This window comes from Vanessa cardui, chromosome 18 (genome assembly GCF_905220365.1).
Source record: "Vanessa cardui chromosome 18, ilVanCard2.1, whole genome shotgun sequence".
NCBI classification, from domain to species: domain Eukaryota; kingdom Metazoa; phylum Arthropoda; class Insecta; order Lepidoptera; family Nymphalidae; genus Vanessa; species Vanessa cardui.
In genome coordinates this window covers 750,116-773,228 of record NC_061140.1, presented here as the reverse complement: position 1 = coordinate 773,228, position 23,113 = coordinate 750,116, and the positions used below count along the sequence as shown (strand labels likewise).

Genomic DNA, 23,113 nt, shown 5'->3' with positions numbered 1-23,113 from the left:
CCATTTTGACATATTCCCGCTAAAATTACTGACCTTGACGCGAAGCTACGGTATATATTATAGTATCGTCACGAAATTGTGAAATTGAATATATTACTTTATAAAATTATATTAAATTGGAAAACATCTGAAATCATATCTAATCATTGAAATATGAGTTTTTCGAGATCTGCAAGAGTAGAATTGAATTTTGAGACGGTTGAATTTCTCTCATTCCTTTGGTATTAAAAATCAGTATTAAAGTCATCTTCGACTGGGGTAACATTCCTGTTAGATTTATGAGTGCATTGCATCCCTTACAATCCCTCTTAATCAACTGCACTGGACCAGAAACCATTCACCTAAATAAGTATAACAATATTTATAGACTACACATTAATTGTGTCGGTACTGGCAATGATGTATATTTTCTCTAAGGTAAGAGGTAGATAATACCGCTATACATAAACCATCACCACCAAATACAATCGAGAAACAATCAATTCTATTTTCAATTGCGCATTAATAAAGCCCTCTTGTAATTAAAATTCTTAATAAGCAGGTATAAAATCCGCGTGATTGAAACAACCAAGCAATTTGCTTTTTTGATAATTTCTGGACAAAAATCAGACTAGTAACTTTCATTGGCCCAACTCAGAAATCGAACTTGGAGTATCAATGTTTCCATTCCGATTAACTAACTATAACATTAACAAGGCAATTGTAGTAGGTACCATATGAATAAATTTAAATATTATTGATATAAAAAGACTATTTAATTTAATGGGTAACTATGATCACGTCCAAGACAATGAATATTATGTGCAATTGAATCTACATAACGAAATATTCTTGTCCGAATTTGTCGACAAAACCATCTGATGAAACGACCAATAAGCAATCAACAATTGAACTCCATATTGAAAACTGTTGACAGCAAGTCCACCATATTGGAAAAACATACACGTGCAACATTGGTCAAATGTTTCGTATTTATACTATGCATTCAAACGGGAAAGAGACAGCATGAAACATATGCATGTAAAACTATTTAAATAACACGGTTGTCTATCCCTTTTCAATATCGTTTCATCATATAATATATTCAAAGACTTTTGTTATCTTTGATATTAAAAAGTATTGGTCATAGCGTCCTCCATATTGGAAAATAAGTATGCAAGCCGCGTTTCCCGCCAAAGCCGTTCGTGCCTCGCCCAACACTGAATCGAAAGAATCATGTTGATGGAATTTATGTTCGGCTTGTATGTATGATATACGATGAATATTTAAGTAATTCTAGGAATCCCATTATTTTATTTTATGCACGCATTAATATAGTATTGCAGTTAGAGATTTACCCTATTGAATAGTTAAAATGTTATCAATAAAAAATTAACGATAAGCAGTTAATTAAAAACTTATTCCCTCATCTCGTATTTAGGGATGTAAAAACAAATCAGCCCGTAAACCTCTCTACTAGTACATAAAACAAAAATAAAAACTGTGAAAAATTAAATTAATTTTATAACCAAGGTGGGTACATGCTTTATGATTTGAATACGCATTTATACTTCTTAGTTTCTTAAAAAAATAACACTTAAATAAACATTTAAGATTTAATTTAAAAAATGCTGTTGTACTATTCATGACTGTAAGGAATGGTGGCAAGAATGCTAGCAGCATTCCCCCATTGAATCACAATTAACTTAGATCAACTAATTAATTAACTCAGATTACTGTGTTTTGTTTTATATAATTACAAATAAACATTAAGAGTTTAATTAAATAAATAAAATAAAATGTCTTTTATTTCTTCTTACAAATACAGATATAGGTTAAATATAGATTTACGATTTAAATTTGATTTTCAGAATTCTTCTCTCCATACTTCTTTGGCTGGTTATAATCTTATTTTTTAGTTTTTATTTGTTAATTTCCACGCTTGACAAGCGTAGCTTAGTGATGCGAGTAGGCAGGTGTTCTTTTTTGGACATGTCGCTTTTTAGGATTTCTTTGAGGTTCCAAAATTTCTTCCAGGTGATGTTGGCCCTTCTCTCTGCTTCTAGTTCGTTGCTGCGTGGGTTAAATGAGATTTGTTTCCCCAGGTAAATGTAAGTATGAGGAGTTTATTACTTTTGTACAATTATAGCAATTACCTACCTCCTTGTTAAGAGGACATTGATGGCATTACAAGTCTGTAGTTAAGGAGTCTGATTATTCTAAATATGGAAATCTAGTTGAGAAAGCCTAAATAAATTAAAACTAATTTAATTGTTAATCTGCCGCAAAGACGGCAATGATAATAATTTTAGTTTAATAGTTAAGTACCGTTAATGCTCTGATCAATTCAAAACAATTGGTAGTGTTTCTGCTTCATAAATTCTAATTTTTTGTTCTTTAACTTTTATTATATTTACTGAATTTGTATTTTTTTATTGGATTTTTAAAATATTAACATAAATGGCAATGCTGGCTCACTGACTATTTCCTTTCTAGATTCTCATATCATGATATATTTCCTTACATCGATAATTTCTTTAAAAAAATCTTAATCATCTGGTATGTTAATTAATAACTGATTAAAATTCCTACTAATCTTGAATGATACCACAGGTAGCAAGTAAGAGAGTGAGGGAGCACAAGGCGTCTTGGGCACCGTCAAATTCCCCATATAACATTTGTGGTGCATTTCAAGAATAAAGCTCCACTGAGTCACAGGTGGAGAACGACACTAAAGCAGACACGATCCCGCAACCTCTCCGATCCATGCTGAAAACAGCTCTTATATCTCTTTTATATTCATTGAAGAAAACACATTAAAATTCATCATGTTTCGTAAAGCTCCAGCGATTTATCTAGTTGACTTAGTGACATGAAATTGGCATAGACTCAAACCTTGAAGAAATATGTCTTATTAGGTTTTAATTCTGCTCTAAGAGTTATAGTTCAAATTGCAAATCAGAGCACATATTTGATGCCGTATTAGGAATTTATAATGAGCATAGAAAATCCCAGTTTACTACATTCTTTTGTAAGATTTATTTATTTAAAACAATACTACGTTCACTAATATTCTCAAAAATAATAGCAAAGTTTTAAATAACCACGTAATATATTATTTTATCATAGGTATTTTACTATACATTTAAGTAATCCTAATTAAAAATTCTAATGTGTTTAGATAAATGTTATTATTATTTAAAGTAAATAAATAGAGTTTTACCCTTGATATATCCTTATAAAATACAAAATGAAGTTGACGAACAAAGTTACTACGATTCAGACAACAAAACCTTATACAACCGCTGAATTATCAATTAAAGACTGGAGAATTTATTATAAAATTTTATTTGAATTAATTTTGTTCTTTTTTTCCACCATATCGTTATCTCAAATTGCAATGAATTTATTTGGTCCCTTGGGATGTATGTTTTAAAACCTTTTCCACTGTGTGATGTCAAATGTCATGAAATGTCAATTGTAACAATCTTTGAATCTACACAAAAGTCACTGATATTGTGATTAATAATAAATATATGTAAGAAGTTATTGAATTAGCTACTTATACTTATTATATTAACTCCTAAAAAATTCAAAGCAATGCAGGACTTTACAAGTATATTGAACATTATCTTCATTATAAGTGGGGGTGTGTTAACGTTCGTGATCCTATTCATTTTCGCAAAAAGACAAATAACAAGATTTGCTCTCCGATCCAGGCGAGGCCCTCATATACCCATTGGTGCTGCAGCGAAAAAGGTGACAACAGAAATCATATTAAATTTTCTTTAATATATAATTAATCAATAATGCTTTACAATAGTATAGTAATCTGTTAGTTTTATAAAGTAAAATTGCAATAAATTTAATTTAAAAAATAAACGGTTAAACACAACATCAGTTTTTACTCCTACTATCGTTATCAATAGTGTCAACACATAGAAATATTTAATAATAATAGTGTTTCATTACAGTGCTTAAAGAGAGAAATAGAGCGTCGTATAGAAGCAGTTCCTCGGATCGTGCACGAGCCGCGCTTACTTTGTGCTGAACCTTCCCACTACATACTTGAACCACAGCAGCCTTACCACTATAGGTTCCGAGCCGTTGATGATGTTAAAACATTAGGTAAAACTATTTGATTAATTTCAGCTATATAGAAATAATAACCAGATCTTAATACAATACCAAAAATAGTCAAAGTTAAATAGTCATTTTTTCTTTATTTTCCTGTGTACTGCCTTGAAGGTAGTTGTAGCCAATATCATACATCATAATCCCCATGTCACCGATGCATTGGTAGTGACTGAAAATAGTTTTTATAAAGTGCTAATATATAATGTGAGGTGCTTACATCCTACTATTAGGTGGCTGATTAGTCCATCTGTATTCCTATATTTAAAAAAGAAACATAACTCTTTGTTTCATTCAGACACTGAGACTATGACTATAGTTAAGAATTATAACTTATTCAAGTTACCACTTACTCAAGAAACCATTACATATAATTTAATTTTTTGGATATGAATTACATAAATGTACATTGTAGTTGTATATAATAAAAGTGCATTAATATGCACTATTATTAAATAGTCTTACAAGTAGTTGGCCTGCAATAATAATTTAATTAGGAATAAATATATAGGTTAAATTTGACAAGAGGTCATTTTATGAATGTATAGTCCACATGTGTTTTAATTTGTAAAATATATCCTGTAGAATAGTTAATAATTCCAAATCTTGCAGAAGACGAAATAGCACGTCAAGATCCCGTCCTGAAGCGTCATTCGCGAGAGTCCCTCCGAGCATTTCTCCTGTCGTCCCTTGCGGCTCCCCTAGATGGTCGAGGGCAGAAGTTGGTCCACCAGTTTTGTGACGCTTACGAGTCGGCGAGACACCATCCCGCCGAATTTGGAGAAGATGAGTACCGATCGTACAGTCGGTTGCTACTGAAACTCCTGGATGCGTAAGTTATGGTACATTGGTAAGCAAACTGACATTGATATAATTAATCAGCAATCAGGTAATTACAGAGCCCGGCTGCTGAAGAGTGTGTCTTGCGTGGGCGGCGCCCGAGCCAGCCCGCAGCGCCGCCCCGCGCGCCTGTTGGAGCCCGCACGCCCGCGCCCCGCGCCTCGCCCCGCCAACAACTACACCGCGCTAGAGGTACCTTGCTCTGCGGAACTCATACATCATTGAACATTGAGTCGAGATGGCCCAGTGGTTAGAACGCGTGCATCTTAACCAATGATTGCGGGTTCAAACCCAGGCAAGCACCGCTGATTCATGTGCTTAATTTGTTTTTATAATTCATCTTGTGCTCAGCGGTAAAACCTGCATGTGACAAATTTCATAGAAATTCTGCCACATGTGTAATCCACCAACCCGCATTGGAACAGCTTGGTGGAATATGTTCCAAAACCTTCTCCTCAAAGGGAGAGGAGGCCTTTAGCCCAGCAGTGGGAATTTACAGGCTGTTGTTGTTTCAACATTGACATCATTTTGTATATCTCTTTGAAGTTTTGTTTCATACTGTTTATGACTTTATTTGATGATTAAATTTTAAAGGTTGATATACGTATTAATGTTAAATAAAGTTTCATTGTAATGCTGACAATTTTTAGCAATTATTATATTTTTCTGAATGTGTTCTCAGAATATGCCAGTGGAGGCAAAACTCGAAGAGGAGGTGCTCCGTGTCCCTGTGAGAAGCCCTACCGAGCCGCTGGTCAAGGCGCCAGCCGATGAGACTGCTCTCTGAGCCCGGCGTGCGCGGCACGACGCGCAGACATTATAGATACAAACACCCTAAGATGGTACATGATTTCACCATGTTACAACTGTTCCAGTGAAGAGTGGAGAGCTTGCCTCGTCCCAGATTTCCTCATATGTGATTACTCTCTACTGACTCAATAAACAATGCAAATTAAACATTAGATGTGAGATATTATCACATGTACCAATTCAAAAGGTGTTTTACATACAAGAAGGAAAGATATCCTTTACTTTTTTAATTCTTGGCCTCCATGGGTTATACATTCTATAAATATGATAGATCAAGTAACGAAATATGTAGAGATCATCTCCCTTTTAGTATTTAGACTAGTTAGTTTAGTAAAACATTTGCTCGTGGTGATAACGATTGGAACTGACATTAGATTAAACGTGATATAAGTGACAGTGAGTGAGTGTAAATTATTGTGTACAAAGAACCAACACTTGTGTAGTATAAGTTATATGTGATGTAGATATTTAATTGGTAATACAAATATTTAACAATTTTGTAAATAAATATATCATAAACATGTTAGTAAAAGCTTCATTTAAAAATAGTTTGAAGTTTTTATGTGGGACTTCATCGTACTACTTTATCTCTATTATTAGAGCCAAATGGCCTAGTGTCAGAATGTATGCATCTTAACCAATTATTTTGGCTTCTAAATCAGGCAAGCACCACTGAATTTTCATGTGCTCAATTTGGTTTTATAATTCATCTCGTGCTCGGCGGCGAATGATAATATCGTGAGGAAATCTGCATATGTCTAATTTCAACTACAACTAAAAACTCAGCCACATGTGTATCCACCAACCCGCTTTAGAGCAGTGTGGTGGAATATGCGCCTATCTTTCTCATAAAACAGATATATTAGATATTAATAAGTCTTGCTCCTCTCGCATAGGTAAATAGTTACATACTATTAACATGAAAAAGAAATCTTTACTGTAATAAGATGTTCAGTGTTCCACAGATTAAAAATAATGATATCAGTATATATAATAAGTCTAGTATTATTTATAATATCAATAAAACATGATCTCTATATAAAATTATTTTATAATATAATCAATGAATGTTTACATGATATAGTGAAATAAAAGACGTTTTTGGTATATATTATTGTTTTATTAAACATTTTGGATCGATTAGATACAATATTGTCATTTTTATTTTCGTATAAAAACGTTGCTTATTTTAATGTGTTATGTAGAATAACATTGTCAAATACCTTCAATAATATAATAATAGTAACTTTAAATCTGCATCATTTACATTATAATTAGTAATCACTTGATTTAAAAGTATTATTAAGGCTAGAGAAGAAATGTTGAATGCAACTTTTATTGGTTTAAATTTTGAACAATTAATCTTTTTTTTTAAAAAAAAAAAACAATTTGTCTCAAGTAACAATAAAATTCAGTCTTTCGGGAAGGTAAGTAGGAAACTAGGAAGGATATTTAACGGTTGTACAATTTGTATGTACACTATTATACATGTTTTTTCTCAAATTTGTTTATTTCTCAAAAATGTGATTTAGGTGTATATTTATTTGGCTATAATGTAAATAATCATTGATCTTTGACACAGATCACGAAATAAACGACCAATGAGCGATCACATCGTTGATTAATTATTTTAGAAACTATGGGTTAATTGATTTTTATTTAGAGAAGCACCATTTTGGAGAATTATCATACAGTAAGAGATCGATTTCTCCCATTTAAATAAAACTAAGAAACAAACCAAGCTTTTCATTTTAGTGTTATGTTCATTGTATGTCATAATACTAGTTGGGCAGATTAACATTTAAAACCCTCGTTCGTGTATTTTATAAATATTAGTAATATAATACATGGCAACACTTATTTTAACATCTCATTAACAAGCTTCTGAATCTTCTAACGCGATAGCAGTCTTTCCATAATTCATCTCCCTGCAAAAATATTTTCGTTATTTTAATAATGCACTAATATTCTTGTTATTAATAGCGTGTAGCGTTATCACAACAAGTATTGCACCTACTTATATGTTAGTACAAACAACAAAAAAAAAGTATAAACATTGTTTCTGATTAAAAATATTATTAACATTATATTGATGAAACACATATTTTAGCATTGTTATATACAATTTAATTAAAACAAATATTCAAATGACATCAGCGTCACTGACAAAGCAGGCAAAGTATAAAAATAATAAATTTAATAAGTACTGGATTTCCCTTTGAACGAACTAAAAGGCGCTTTCCAGCTGCAAATATTACCATCATTTTTTACTGATCTAATGTCATTTTATAATAAAAGTATGTATGTATGTAGGTTATTAAAGTGACCTTGAACGAGCCTCACGAATAAGAGCCGTTGCTATTCTCATTTATTTATTATTTTTATACCTTGAACCTCGTTATCACTATTAAATTAATTAAGAATTATGTACAGTGAAATAAGCACAATTGGCAGTTAGCAGAACTAAAACGTTGTTTCGTATTACTGCTTTTTACATTTTTATGAATTGTAAATTAGCAATGTTAATAGTAAAAAAGTACTACAGATACAAACACACCATCTCTTTAGATCTCTTCGATATTCCCCCTTTAGCGGTGAAAAAGAGAAAGTAAATATATTAGGCAACGTGTTTTTAAATAATCTATTTTTTTTAGCGAATTTTGCAAACCGTACCACTTAATTTTCGTGTGCTTTATTTGTGTTCATAACTACAATTCATCTCGTGCTTTGTGAAAACAACGTGAGGAAACTTGAGTAGAATGAAACTCTGAAACACAAATGTACTCTCTCAGGGAGTGGTGTTATCAGTATCAAATGTCATCCTCAAAAGTAGAGATGTCTTTTGCCCAGTTAATAGGATATATACTATTTTAATAGTAATCAAATTTCTATCCAAACTGAATACATATAATATTACCAACAGGGACAAATTTCAAAAGGATTCTCTTAATTATAAAATAAAAAAATAAGAAATCCTTCGTATGGGTACTCACATCCTCATCCAGATCTTCTGCGTGGTGAACTGCTCCGTGTGGCGAAGCGCCAGCAGCGCGCGCTGGCAGCAGTGCGCCGTGCTCGGCTCGCGGATCGTGTCGCGCGTGTGGCACAGCCACTCCAGTAACTGCCACGTGGGGTGGGTGCCATTAAGAAGGTTGGAATATAAGTTGTTCCTAAATTTGACTCATCTAAAGCTGAAACCGCACTTTAGAGGCGCGGAGCGGAGAGGCGCGGCGCGGCGCGGCCTTTTCACTAGTCAGTGCGTAGCTAGACGACATTGAAGATGGACGAAACTTTTGAAAAAGTGATCGCGGTGTCTTTACTATGTGAAGAGGCAGAAAAATTAGAGAAATGGAAATGTATGAAATCTACATGGATACATGACATCCCACGTTTTCGCTACAAAGAGGGAGAATACCACAAACTTTTTCCACGACTCTTGAAAGACACCGTTCGTTTTCATACTAATTTGAGAATGTCAAAAGAAAAATTCATATCGATATCAATTTCTCGTCGTCCATCGTGCGTCGCCTTGTTTGGCTGCTAGTTGAACTCGAACTGAGTATATTACATTCGGCCGCGCCGCGCCGCTAGCTATACCGCACTAGCGGCAGAGGCGCGGCGCGGAGCGGCGCTGCGCGGCAAAATATTCTTTGGCGCCCAAACAAGCCGCGCTGCGTCGCATCACGCTGCGCCGCGCCGCTGTGGTGCGGTTTGAATCATATTATTATTTAGATATAATATTAATCGACGCCGCTCCGCGCCGCTAAAGTGCGGTTTCAGCTTAATAGCGGTACTTGTTAAGTCGGGATATTTCTTTTTCCGAACCGTTGGTTGAGTTTGAATAAAGTCATTTGAGTTGGAGCAGCTAAAGCTTTCAAGTCAGGCCGTAATCCGGCTAGAAGGACCATGCTCACCGGCAGCGCGGCGGCGCGCCAGGCGGGGCGCGACGCGAGCGCAGCGGCGGCGGGGGGCAGCGCGCGACGCAGGGCGGAGCGCCCGGGCTCCGCCTCGAGCGCCCACAGCCCGCTGAACACCACCACGCTTAGAAAGAACACGTCGCACAGGAACAGCTTCTGCGTCTCGTCTTCCGTCCTACGAGGCACGAGTTGAATTTAAATAATCTGTGACTATTAAGATTGCTAAACAGTTAATTAGAAAAATATTGACTCGTTAAAGGCGACTTGCGTCCGCGCCAGCAGCTGCAGGAACCAGTCCGTGGTGGATTGCTCGTCAGGCTTAGCGGCCTGCAGCGCCGGTAATATGCAGCGAAGGAAGTTCTCCTGTTCCCTTTAAAGTGCAGAAATATATTTCGATTGATTAAATCCTACTACTATTATAAAGGCGAAAGTTTGTATGTATGGATGTATGGATGTTTGTTACTCTTTCACGTAAAAACTACTGAATGGATTTGAATGAAACTTTACCACAATATAGCTTATACATCAGAATAACATATAGGCTACAATTTTTGAGGTTTCTAATGTGAGGTCGTAAAAAAACACATTATTGCGCTTACATTGCAAACGCTGACTGAATCCTACAGGATAGATCAAAACAATGTACTACAGTATTGTACAACTTAAAAAGGTCTACAAAAAAGTGCGTGATGGTATATGTTTATCTCTTAGGAATAACCCACAATAACAATTTTTTATCCTTTACTTTGTACGAGAAATAATGGCTTATTTACAAAGCGATTTTAAGCGATTACTACACTAGACGGGACGAACCTGAAGTCCACGCGAACGAAGTCGCGGGCAAAAGCTAGTTGTTAATAAGTCATCTTTGCACTTTGTGATAAATTTAATATGAGACAGGCACGCACGGCGGGCAGGACTTAAGATAAGAAGGAGCAAGTGGATTATAAACAAGAGAGTGTAGAATACATAGTATTCTTAAATGCCTACGATCTTTAATAGGTAGCCAATTAAGCATTAACCGATATGAAGAAATGTGCTCAAATTTAGGGAGGCCATATATAATCGTATTAATATCAGGCACGTACGGCGGGCAGGCGGCGTGCGCGTCGACGAGTTCGTTGAGCCACACGAGCGAGCGGGCCGCCAGTGCCGCGCGCACGCGACCCGCACGCCGCAGCAGCGCGCCGGACACCTCCCACCACCCCGACGGTGACGTCATACGCTCCAGGTGCTTGGTGGGCAGCCCCCCGCACGTGTCCAGGTACGCCGGCCACGCCTGGCCACAAAACCATTCAAATCAGTACTGACATTTACGAAGCTGACTCTAGTCCTCCTATCCAAAAAGCTTACCGAACTATTTCTTCATTCCATGTTTACCAAAAAATATGACTGCCTTGGTCAAATTATGAATGACATTAACGAAACTGACTCTAATGTTGTCTTAAACCTTAAGTCTACCCGTGACCACGAACACTGCAAAGTGCTCGAAACGTCGGGATGTTTAAAAATAATTAATATACGCGATTCATCCGTTATAATTAGTTTTATTTATTGAAACTGACTCTAGTCCTCCTATCCAAAAAGCTTACCGAACTATTTCTTTATTCCATGTTTACCAAAAATCTATGACTGCCTTGGTCAAATTATGAAAAGGAACTGACACTCGACGCAGCTATAGGATATACGGGGCCTGTGTAAAATTCTCATTACTGGTTATTTGGTAGGTCATTTCTTACCAGGTGATCATCATCGAGCAAAGAAAAGTAGTTTTCGACGATTTGCGAGAGGAGGGTCCTGTTGGCGTCGTGTATCCTGTCCGACTCCAAGCACTCCTTGATAATCCTCAGCTGCTTGATGAAGAGCAACTCCTCGGGGTCCTGACTCGACTTCGGTAGCTGGTAGAATGACTCAGTGAGACAATTCTCCAGAGGTGTTCGGATGTTGTTTGGAGGCACGGTGCGGCAGAAGATCGGGAGGTTTTCGAAGAACAGCATTATATCAGATTCCTGAAAAGATTTTTATAAAGACAATATACACGATGATTAAATTTACAACACGAGTGACGTAACTAGACTCTACCCCCAGCGTATGCTTTAGTACCGATAGCATATTAGTTACCGCTGCGACGAGGACGTCATTAGCTGTTGCAATTGAATTTAATTTATGGTCTTAAAATCAATAAAATATATTATGGTTAATGGCAAATGACATAAATAGATGAATGTAACATATACCTTATTATACATAAAACAAATACCTTATAAACCATTGCTCTTCTGAAATCGTATAATCGGACTATAGAGTCCCACTCTATAGCCCAATACGATAAATCATCGCAATCGCATGAACTAACCTCGCTCCGTCCAGGCACGATGCTCTGCAAGAAGTTCTCTATCAGACGTTTGGCGGACACCGACGTGCTCGCCTGCCGGGCCGCGAGCTTCACGCAGCCTGCCTTCCAGTGGTGGCCTCTGTGGAACACTTCGTGCAGGAAGCAGAAGTCGAGAGGTGGAAGAGGCTTCGGGTAATCCGCTGAGAGAGTGCCGAGTATGGCTAGAAGGACCGCTTCTGGGTAGTCGTAGGATGGAGAAGTCGCCTGTTTTGAAGATGTATTACATGCATTATTCCATATATTGAATATATATGTTTAGACTTCAAGCTGGGTGTACTAATACCAGTCCTCTGCCCAAAAGTTGCATGGATTTGGATCGCTGTTTTAGCGATAAGGTCTCCTGTCACATTTATGCAACTTTTAATGGTATAATGTAGAATATAGTTTTGGTGCAATAAAGCATAAATAAATAAATAAATGGTGTTGAATTTTGTAACAAAAGCATCAGTTAAATATTTGAAAGGAATGAGCAGCAGAGTCGAGATGGCCCAGTGGTTAGAACGCGTGCATCTTAACCGATGATTGCGGGTGCAAGCACCGCTGATTGATGTGCTTAATTTTGTCTTTATAATTCATCTCATGCTCAGCGGTGAAGGAAAACATCGTGAGGAAACCTGCATGTGACAAATTTCATAGAAATTCTGCCACATGTGTATTCCACCAACCCGCATTGGAACAGCGTGGTGGAATATGTTCCAAACCTTCTCCTCAAAGGGAGAGGAGGCCTTTAGCCCAGCAGTGGGAATTTACAGGCTGTTGTTGTTGAATACATAATTATCAATTTTAATGATATAAAAAAACCGTTTAACGCCCAACCAAATAACGTTGCGACCGAAATGGTCGGCGACTAACAGGTGGTATTAGTGCTAACCTGCCTGCGGAAGCATTCCATGAGGCCACGCACGGGGCTGGCGGGCGGCAGGTGCGCCAGCGAGGGCGGCTCGCGTGGCTGTGTGGCGTACACTCCGCTGCGGTACGCTTTGATCTCGCGCTCCATCAGCTTGCTGACGAGACGCTGCACACTCGCCAGAGCGACTTGGTTCGAGTTCTTGAACACCTCCGGCCAGACTTCGCCTACACGATACAGTGGAAAAATATCATTTTCGTAACTTTCGTCTAGCCGAAAAAAGCTAGCTCTGCGAGTAGCCGGAGAAAGACCACAGTGGCGTGCACTGGGAGAGGCCTATGTCCAGCAGTGGACAAAAATAGGCTGATGATGATGAACTTTCGTCTGGTAGTTCAGGACTTGGTGTGATCACTTGGTGATGACATCTGGATTAGCAGCACTCACTCATCGGATTAAAACTTTGAGGGGTAGTACTCTAAATACAAAAGCTAAGTAATTTTTAAGTTTCAGATGTTTCCCGACCTAGAAGATTCGAGGAGCGACAAAGTTATCATTGACAAGTGCGACAAAGTAAGGGTGCAGCTGTAACCGCACCCAAGAGAGGGAAAGAGATAGCCGCAAAGGAACTTAAGAAAATACTGACACAGTGCGTTCTCAGCATATAGCAATAGCATTACGCAACGTGACGTAATCTACATGGGCGTGCGGTGACGATTACACTGACGTCGACGGTGTTCCGTTATACGGTTTCCGTTATTATTATTTAAGTTGATACTGTTATTGCGTGGCTACAAGGGAAACAGTTGAAAATCAGCAGAGGGATAAAAATCCCTCATAGCCTGAGCTGTACTTTTGACTGCACACTAGTTTTATATTCATTATATATTTTTTATTATTATATCTTTCTTTGTTTATGTTGTTTTTATATCCATTTTTGTATATATATTTTTTTCTTTATATGTGTGTATGTCAATAAATGTTTTTTCTTTTTTTCTTTCATTGCCTCTTGATATATGATAGCTTTCTATAACCCCGCATTGATATTTTCAGTAAACGTCATTAAGCCTTTTTTTATTGAGCATTTCAAAACATACTTACAAGGCACATAGTCAAGGACATCCTCGGGTTTCCGAGCCGCGTCGGCGGGCGTCTTACAGTACGACGGCGGCAGCTTCACTGTGCGACGGTAGATCTGTTACACACGCAAAAGGGAAAATCAATACGAGCTTAAACACATATTTTTGTTCTCAGTGTAACAAATAACAGTTTTTAGGATTAAACAGGTGTAACCAATAGTTACGTATAATTGTAACTAAGTGGATTAGTGTAAAATACTGCTTTGATTCGTGCGTTCTCGTTCCTTGCTGTTAATCTGTACATTTGATACGACTCTCACTAACAATGTGCACAAACAAAACACAGCTTTGCTTTTTATTAGTTATGATTTATTATAACCTATTCTAGCGCTAAGATACGATGGCCGTTTTGACACATTAAAAAAATGATGTGAAATGTAAATTTATTATCGATATAATATATTCAAATCTTTGTTTTTTGCAAGTAATTTAATTCAAGTTTTTTTGCAAGTAGTATCTGATTAAAAAAGTTTAATAAAAAAATATAAAATAAGTTTAAGTAATATATTCGAACGAAATCAATTTAAATCAATGTAATTATATAGGTACGTTCTGTTGCCTGTTCTGAATACTAATATTATTTCTATTATCATTTTCTACAATAAACATATATAAATAAAATAAATAATTTATAAAATAGATAAAATATTTACTGTCAACACAAATATAACAGCGACTACGAGGTCGAGTGTGAGAGTGTGACGTACACGTTTGCGCAAAAAAAAGTTATCTTCGCGGTACTCTAATATTTGTAGTTTTGAAATCACATTCGATAAATTTTATGACTAACTGCACGTCACTATTGACAATAAAGAACAACAATTTGTTTCTTTGATGTAATTATTTATTAAATACGAAACTTCATGAGCGGGCAAACGTCAAAACGGCCTTCATAGCGTGCCGCTACTATAGTTAACACAAATAAGAAAAGAGAGAGGAGAGAAGAGAAGTTAGGGTTGCCGAGCGACACAGCTTTAGCTGCTCATATTTAGCTTCGTAAGACTCTGACGTGACGTGTCCAATCTGGACGCTTTAATATAAAATTCAATTTAAATAAAAAGGCCCAAGATTTGTCTAAATATTAGGACAAAATGGCCAGTTTGCACTTGTATAGGAGAATATGGTTGTTTCTAAGTCCCACCTCGGGTATGTCTCTGAGCTTGTAGTCGTCGACCCTGTAGAGCGCCAGCGCGTCGCAGGCGGCGCCCAGCACGGCGGGCTCGTGGGCCTCCGCCACAAACTGCCACAGGCGCCGCGCAGCCTCGCGCACCAGCTGATCGAAATCCGCCGACGGCACGCGCAGCGCCGGGACTTCCGCCAGCAGATTGCACAGGCTGTAACGCGACTTAGCCGATCAGCAGCAGTAAACAAATGACTAGTTTATATCCCGCTTATAAGTTTCCATTTAAATACATCATTTTTGTTGTATCATTTAGCGTTTTTCCTAAAAATAACATGCTCTCTGAACAACACAAGCACAGTCGGATTTAAAGGTGTGGAGGCCCCGGGGCCACAAAGCAGTGAGGGCCCTAGACAAACAGAAGCGTGAACAACCTAATAATTATATTATTATGAATTAATTCGTTTTTTTTATTTCAATCAGTAAGCTATGAATTGTTTCGTATTTGTATCGGTAACTTTTAAAATATTAAATGGTAACATTATTATAATTTGACTATATCTCAGTATTTGTTAACTTGCTGAAAACTGTGGCCCCCTCTCATGTGGAGGCTCCAGGGCAGTTGCCCCGGTTGCCCTCCCCTAAATACGGCCCTGAACACAAGTGATCACATTTATCTAACCAGACGATCTGAAATAGATAACGCGTCGCCTAGAGTAATATTTGTATTAATGTTCTCTTACATCAGAAAGCGAAGGTGGGGTACCTGACTTGCACGGCGGGGCGGGCGTCGCGCGCCAGGCGGGGCTCGATGGCGCGCCAGGCGCCGGGGGGCGCCACGGCGCTGGCGCACCACAGCTGTGCCAGCGCAGCCAGTGCCAGCGCGCTGGCCGCCGCGCCCGCGCGGTCCGAGCAGCGCGTCAGCAGCGACGAGATCACCGACACCAGCTCCAGGCCATTACTGGTCGGCCTGCGGGCGACACGACACTCAAACTTATGGCGAAGGGCCGCACGACGATATGGTACCATCGTCACCATATCCATTCTCAACTATTTGTTATGAAAGTTTCCTTCAGTCTCTTACAACAACCAAAAGAGAAGTTCAAAACTTTTTATACAAAAAGAAAATTATAGTATAATAATTCTCGGATGTGACATAATCGTGTAGAGATATAGTATACTAACCGTAACTCACATATCCTCAACACGGCCTGCGCACGCGCCGCGTCGAGTTCCCACTTCAGCTCCGCGGGGGAGTTCTCCGACAACGTCTCCTGCAGGTACGGGAAGCAGCGGGCCTGCGCACGCGCATGCGTAAGATAAAACGCAAAACGTGTTGCGGAATAATAATAGTAACAAATCTTTCTTGTTCTTATAAAACTTAGTCAGTGAAAAGTTGAGTAGTAATGCTGTAATATATGCATGTAATCGAATTTCGTCTACGGTAGCTAATTTCAAAGCCTAGCTTTCAAAGCTAGCATTTTTTTTTTTCTATTTCTATCGAAATTGGTAATATCATAGTAACTTCATTTAAACTAGCGTCTCTACGTGACGTTGTCGAATTTGGTAGACAAATAAATTTAGATGTGGGTAGTGACAAAGTTCAAGAATTGGATTCACACAATCAGGAGCTTACAATTGATAAGCACATAAAAATATTACGGTAGAAGAAAAAACCATGTAACTTTCAACATCAAAATAACTTTGAATTGTGTTGACACTGTTTATATAATAATATAATGTCATATTATCTACAATAACACACACATTTATTTCTTAAATTATTGTTCTATTTATCCCATTTTTTTATTATAATTCTATTTTTCCTAATTAAAGATATTTTGTATGTCTTTATAAGCAAAATCGCGCTCGGTCCCATCTATCGCGTAACTTCGGGGTATTACTGTATTCAAAACAAAGTCGCGGCGAGCAACACGAAAAGATATGCTAGTGTTTCCGCCTAACATACGAAGCGAACAGTAATTGTTTACAAATACAATTAAAATTACAGTGCAGCGCAAGTAAAACATTTGCCAGATAAACTCGCAACTAACTAACAGTCGCAGGTTGACCTGAAGTCTATCTGTACCAGGGGGGGTCTCTGTACCCTGGGAATCCCCCCTAGGCGTTGGAGGGCGACCGTCAGGGCGTCACGGTAGCATGCGTAAGCGATCTCATGGCGCTCGCCGAAAGACGGAGAAAGTGATGCTGGTTTTTAGTGGGTAAGACCGGGGCATAGTCAGCGTCCAGGGAACCGGGGAATCACCCGCCCCCCCCCCCCTTTTATCACGTATGAGAAGCGCGTAATGCGTTTTTCCAGCAAGAAAAGCCTACCTGTGTTTCAGCGAGACTCGTGTAGAGCTTGATAAGCAGAGAAATTGGGACGCCTCTTCCAACTTTCAGCTTGTTCAATATCGCTACCAGCGCGGGCACGTTTTCCTGTGAGTGTATTTTTAAAAATGTTACCAATTCCTATACTCTCCATACTATAATTATAGTTATTGAATAAAATGTTATTTCATAAAGAGCCGAGAGCCCACTGCTTAAAAAGCGTCTAAACTACAGGACCACTGAATAGTGCTTAATTTGTGCTTATAATTCATCTCAGTGTCAGCGCTGTTTTTTTTTAATTATAATATAAATTGTAAGTTATAATGAAGTTTGTAAATCTATATACAGTATAAATGATATTTATTTATGAATTTTAAAACGATACTCACTTTAGTAGTAGCCATCAATGGCAAGCCCTTCAAGCACTCCAATTTGACACTCGGCCGCATATCATTCGCCATTTTATACAGTAAAACTGGCAAAACCGTCACTGACACTTCCTTCTTCACTCGAACCAAATCGATAATCAACCTTATACACTTCAAAACAATGTCCAAATTCCCATGCTTGTCCATTACAATCCCTATAAAAAATGTAAGCAGCTCCAATTTCAGCTGATCGTTCGCGTTCATCAAACCTTCGATCCAACTCTTTAATTTGTCCTCATTATCTCTCAACCGTTCCCAGGTATTAAGCAACTTATAATAAATGTACAGTTCTTTATCGACATGGACGAGGGCTTGGAAAGTTGCATTCGACTTTAAATTCGCTATTAGAAGGCCCGTGTCTGTATTTTTGGATTCTTGATGTATGTCCACGATTTTGGAGGCTACTTTTAAGGCGTTGTTTGTTAAATACGACGGCAGGTGGAGCCACTGTAGCGATAGTCCGACGAAGGAGTTCAGGCATATTGACGGAAACTCATATTTGCTGATTATATTGAGACCTGAAAAATTATATCTGTGATTTTGGTCACTTTACTTACTAATCTACCTAATGTTACAATCACAAGGAGCAAAAGATCTTAGTTTTTATATTTGAAAGGACATTCAGGTTTCATCAGCTAAAGTTGGATATTGATCACATTTCTGTCGTATTTCAATGCTGTATCTTGCGAAAAACAAGCTATAAGTGCTGACAATTTTTATTGTCTCTACTCAATAAATACGAAGGAACATTCACGGGGATAATTACTAAGCTCCATCAACTTCTCATCTCCAGATTTCCAATGAGAATTCCTATATTAAAATTTCAACAAATGCCCATTGGGATATCCTTATAAACTGACCAGAAATAGAAGATCCACTACTTACACAGATTAAACAATTCATGTAGATACAGCGCGGAGGTGTTAATCAAGTTCTGCGCGAGCAACATGACTGTGAAACCGGCGACCGTTTTCAGTTCGGGAGCGTCTAGGGCACAGCATCTTTCGATCAAGCTGTAGCAGCCGCGCGGGTCGCGTCTGTAACAGATTAATTGATCTACAATTGGAGACATTGTTTAACAAGGAACGAACCGCAAAGTTCCGCCTAATAAGCCAGGAAGTGTCAATAAGTAAAGTGAGCCATAGAGTTGGGGACATTGTTTAACAAGGAAAGAACCGCAAAGTTCCGCCTAACTAAGCCAGGAAGTGTCAATAAGTGAGCCAAGTAAACCTGCAGTTGATGGAAAAAACTAAACTCTTCTAATGTGAGAAAATTTAAGGCTACAACAACTTACAGCAGTCTAAATTTTGTCCGACACACACAGGAAATTATCGTCACTGCTGATCACAGTATGAATCATTATGACCACAAGTTCAAAGTTAAACCTACCGTAACATTGTCAAAAATCTAGATATACGCGAAGATGATGATGTAAAAATTAAAAATATACTAGAGTACATCACATGGCGACAAAACAAATTGGAGATAGAGATGAATGTATGAATGGAATAGAGAAACAAATTTACAGGAACAAGTGAATGAAGAATTTTCCTAATCAAACGAAGGTATTATCATTATAGACCGGGAGATGATAATGACAAAATATTTGGTCATTTGTACCAGTATGGCGTTTCTTCAGGGGTCTAATTACGTAAAGTTAAAAGGAAGATGATGGTCATACCGCTCGCACCTGCGGCCCAATCGCGTGGGCTTTAATCGAACGCGTCGGAAAAATAACGAGAGTCGAACGATTTGTTCCACAAAAATGCTTGTATTTTCAGATAGTCGAAAAAAAAAACGATTTACGTAATTAGACCCCCTGAAGAACTGCCATACTAGAACAAATGACCAAATATTTTGTCATTATCATCTCCCGGTCTATTACCAATATATAAAAAAAAATCATAGAAAAATACGATGATAATATATTCATATTAGGTTGGGGAAAAAGTCTTTTCGCATATAGTATGTATGAACTTGTAATAAAATCTTTTTGGCTATACCATTTGTATCTGGCTGGTTTTGGTATCATTAAAAAGTTTTAATTTTAAAGAAGGCACTTCCAAATTCAAATTAGGAATTTGTGTGATTTTCATTTGTTTTTGTTGTTGTTAAAATGAGTGAATCTAAAGAAGAAATTCGATACATTTTAAAATTTTACTATAAAAAAGGTAAAAATGCAACTCAAGCCGCGAAAAAAATTTGTGATGTTTATGGACCTAATGCAGTATCTGTGAGAGTAGCGCAAGTTTGGTTTAAGCGTTTTCAAGCAGGAAATTTTGATATCAAAGATGCATCTCGCTCTGGTCGCCCTGTTACAGACAAAATTGATGCCATTTTTGAAAAAGTGGAGCAAGATCGGCATATTAGTAGTTACGATGTAGCTGAAGAACTGGCAATTGACCACAAAACGGTTTTGACTCATTTGAATAAAGCTGGGTACACAAAAAAGCTCGATATATGGGTGCCTCATGAACTCACTGAAAGAAACCTAATGAACCGTGTACTCATTTGTGATTCTTTATTACGACGTAATGAAACCGAACCATTTTTGAAGAAGCTGATAACTGGTGATGAAAAGTGGATCACATACGACAAGAACGTGCGAAAAAGATCGTGGTAAAAGGTCGGTCAAGCTTCACAGACTGTGGCAAAACCCGGATTAACTCGCAACAAGGTAATGCTGTGTGTATGGTGGGATTGGAAGGGCATCATTCATTATGAGCTGTTACCGCCCGGCAGGACCATCGATTCAGAACTGTATTGCGAACAATTGATGAATTGATTGAAAAGATTGAAGCAAGAAATTGAGAGAAAGCGGCCAGAATTGATCAACAGAAGGGGTGTGGTTTTTCACCATGACAACGCTAGACCTCACACATCTTTAGCCACTCAACAAAAATTACGAGAGTTTGGCTGGGAGGTATTAATGCATCCGCCGTATAGTCCTGACCTTGCACCTTCAGATTTTCATCTGTTTCGGTCTCTGCAGAATTCCTTCAGTGTCAGGTTAACATCACGAGAGGACTGCCAAAACCACTTGTCGCAGTTTTTCGATCAGAAGCCCCAAAATTTTTACAGCAATGGGATCATGTCACAACCAACAAGATGGCAAAAAGTTATGGAACAAAATGGAACTTACATACTTTAGTCAAATGTAAATAAACTATAAAAAAAACTTTTTGAATTTTCATATAAAATACGAAGAAACTTTTTCCCCAACCTATTATATCTAACAGATACAAACAGTCGTCTTACCCGTGTGTCACTAACTCAGCACAGACCCTAGCGAGCATGGGCATGAGGGCTACCACGTGCTCCCGGCGTTGCTGATAGATCGCCGCGTCCGTCACCGCGGAGTAAGCTGCATACGCTTGCTCTATTTGCTTTGGATTACAGACCTGTCAGATATTTATTTAAAAATAAAAATACGTTAAAATTATCACAGATTATATCTACTCCCCATTGCTTCACAAGTGTTACACTTTAATAGTCTACCATTGAAAGCATTGAGGTAGCTATCGCAGGGCCAGTTGATGCAGTATAGGGCCCCGGAGGTCAGGGGGCCCTCTAACCTGAACCTTAAGCTGCTCACAATTTTTTTTTCTATGCATAGCTTTAAAGGAAATGTAAGTTAAAGAGGGATGGGCGAGGGCCCAATTCTTTTACTATGCACTGGGTCCCTTCCTCACCTAGCTACACCTCTGCTTGTAGGTATGATTGCAACTTTTAGAACACATACTATTAACTATTTTTCACCTAAAGCTTCACCAGCATGAAAGAGGAGAGTGTTGTTAGGTACCCTTCCTTTTCTGAAGGAGATTGATTGTTCATTTAAATATATGGTCAAAGAGGCAAGGCATTTTAATTACATTAAATAGTGATAATACATAATTTCGTCACCTGTTGACAACTTATGCAGGAAAGTAAGAGTTTGGACTGAGCATCAGACTGAGGTAAGCTCAACAGCAACTGCCATGGCCTGATGCTGTGACTTCGATGTGGACTGCATGTCAGCCAGAGAAACACCGGCCTTAAGAGTTCTAAGCTGTTTGATGCAATCCTGGAAAACATTCAATTACATTTAATAAATATTTACTTTAAATCCAACAAGCAGGGATGGAAGATTAAAACTGAATATTGCATAATAAACTTACGTATACTCAGGGTGTGTGCAGAGAGCATGCATCTGCGCTAAAACATCATCCTCAGCATCTTTATTCTTTTCCAGAACAGTTATGAATGGGTGTTGCGGTGACTTCAGTGAGAACTGACACTTGTATTGTTGTCCGGGAATCAAGCGGGACTTTAGATCCAGAACTAAAAGCCCGGCCATTGTTGAAATGATTGCTGAGTAGTTACTAAAAAGTTACAAGTAACTTAATGAGTTCCTTCTTCGAGAGGTTCTTCTAAGAAAGATGTGTAAACTCTTACAGATACTTTATCTGATGCTTGAGGTCTGGTGTTTACTTATTAATTATTATCTAAAGTCTAAATCCGCCTCAACCATGTTCCAAGTTCAGGTATTCACAGATCATAAAACATATTTCAAAGATGAACGCAAAATGAGCTTTTTGGGTTTTTCTTTCTTTTTTTGTTACAAACTGGTACATACTTACAAAAAAAGCCTACCAGAAAAACATATGTAAGTATTATTATTTATATGATAAGTTTTTATTTATTTCTGTAATTTTGAAGGAAAAGCATACAATAAACAAAACCTGTGCTTTATACATACTGTGTACTTGGAAGTAATGTGACGACTGTTGACATGGTATGGGCTATTTCGAGAACCCCAAGCTCGACCAAGGCCAGCAGCCCTTGGCACGCCGTCAAGCTCACCATATTGTCGGGAGAAGCACATTTATCCCTTAAATATTTTAATTCTTCATTCTCTAGCACAAACTTTTGACGTTCCCCAGGCTTATATTTTGATTTTATTGTCGATATTAATTTATCTACTGCATTGACGATTAAAATACTATTGTTCGTTTTTAATTTATATTCAATTTCATCCATTTTTTGTATATTAAACTAATTAAATTACAAAAATATGTAACACACAGCCGGCTCACAGCTGTTCATGTGTCACTTGACAGCTTGTTGTCACCGTACAGCTGTTTTTTGACATTTTCGTTTAAAAATAAATCAGACGTACTCAAAAGATTAATTTATC

At 37.7% G+C, this 23,113-nt stretch overlaps 2 protein-coding genes across 2 annotated transcripts; one reads left to right on the top strand and one right to left on the bottom strand.

Moving 5' to 3' along the window:
- Positions 1-3,458: 3,458 nt before the first annotated feature.
- LOC124537317 (protein C1orf43 homolog) lies at positions 3,459-5,908 on the top strand. Its single transcript, XM_047114133.1, has 5 exons — positions 3,459-3,738; positions 3,954-4,107; positions 4,726-4,945; positions 5,013-5,145; positions 5,636-5,908. Exons 1-5 carry the CDS (start codon positions 3,580-3,582, stop codon positions 5,738-5,740), a joined length of 771 nt encoding a protein of 256 aa, XP_046970089.1. The 5' UTR covers positions 3,459-3,579; the 3' UTR covers positions 5,741-5,908.
- Positions 5,909-7,535: 1,627 nt separating this feature from the next.
- On the bottom strand, positions 7,536-23,034 carry LOC124537361 (focadhesin). Its single transcript, XM_047114189.1, has 19 exons — positions 22,676-23,034; positions 22,095-22,298; positions 21,841-22,000; positions 21,196-21,338; positions 18,823-18,974; positions 17,899-18,455; positions 17,513-17,617; positions 16,364-16,476; positions 15,945-16,148; positions 15,200-15,392; positions 14,021-14,114; positions 12,947-13,149; positions 12,037-12,279; positions 11,420-11,689; positions 10,769-10,959; positions 9,931-10,050; positions 9,678-9,855; positions 8,757-8,884; positions 7,536-7,691 (listed from the first exon to the last, which is right to left on the bottom strand). Exons 1-19 carry the CDS (start codon positions 22,954-22,956, stop codon positions 7,637-7,639), a joined length of 3,594 nt encoding a protein of 1,197 aa, XP_046970145.1. The 5' UTR covers positions 22,957-23,034; the 3' UTR covers positions 7,536-7,636.
- Positions 23,035-23,113: the final 79 nt, after the last annotated feature.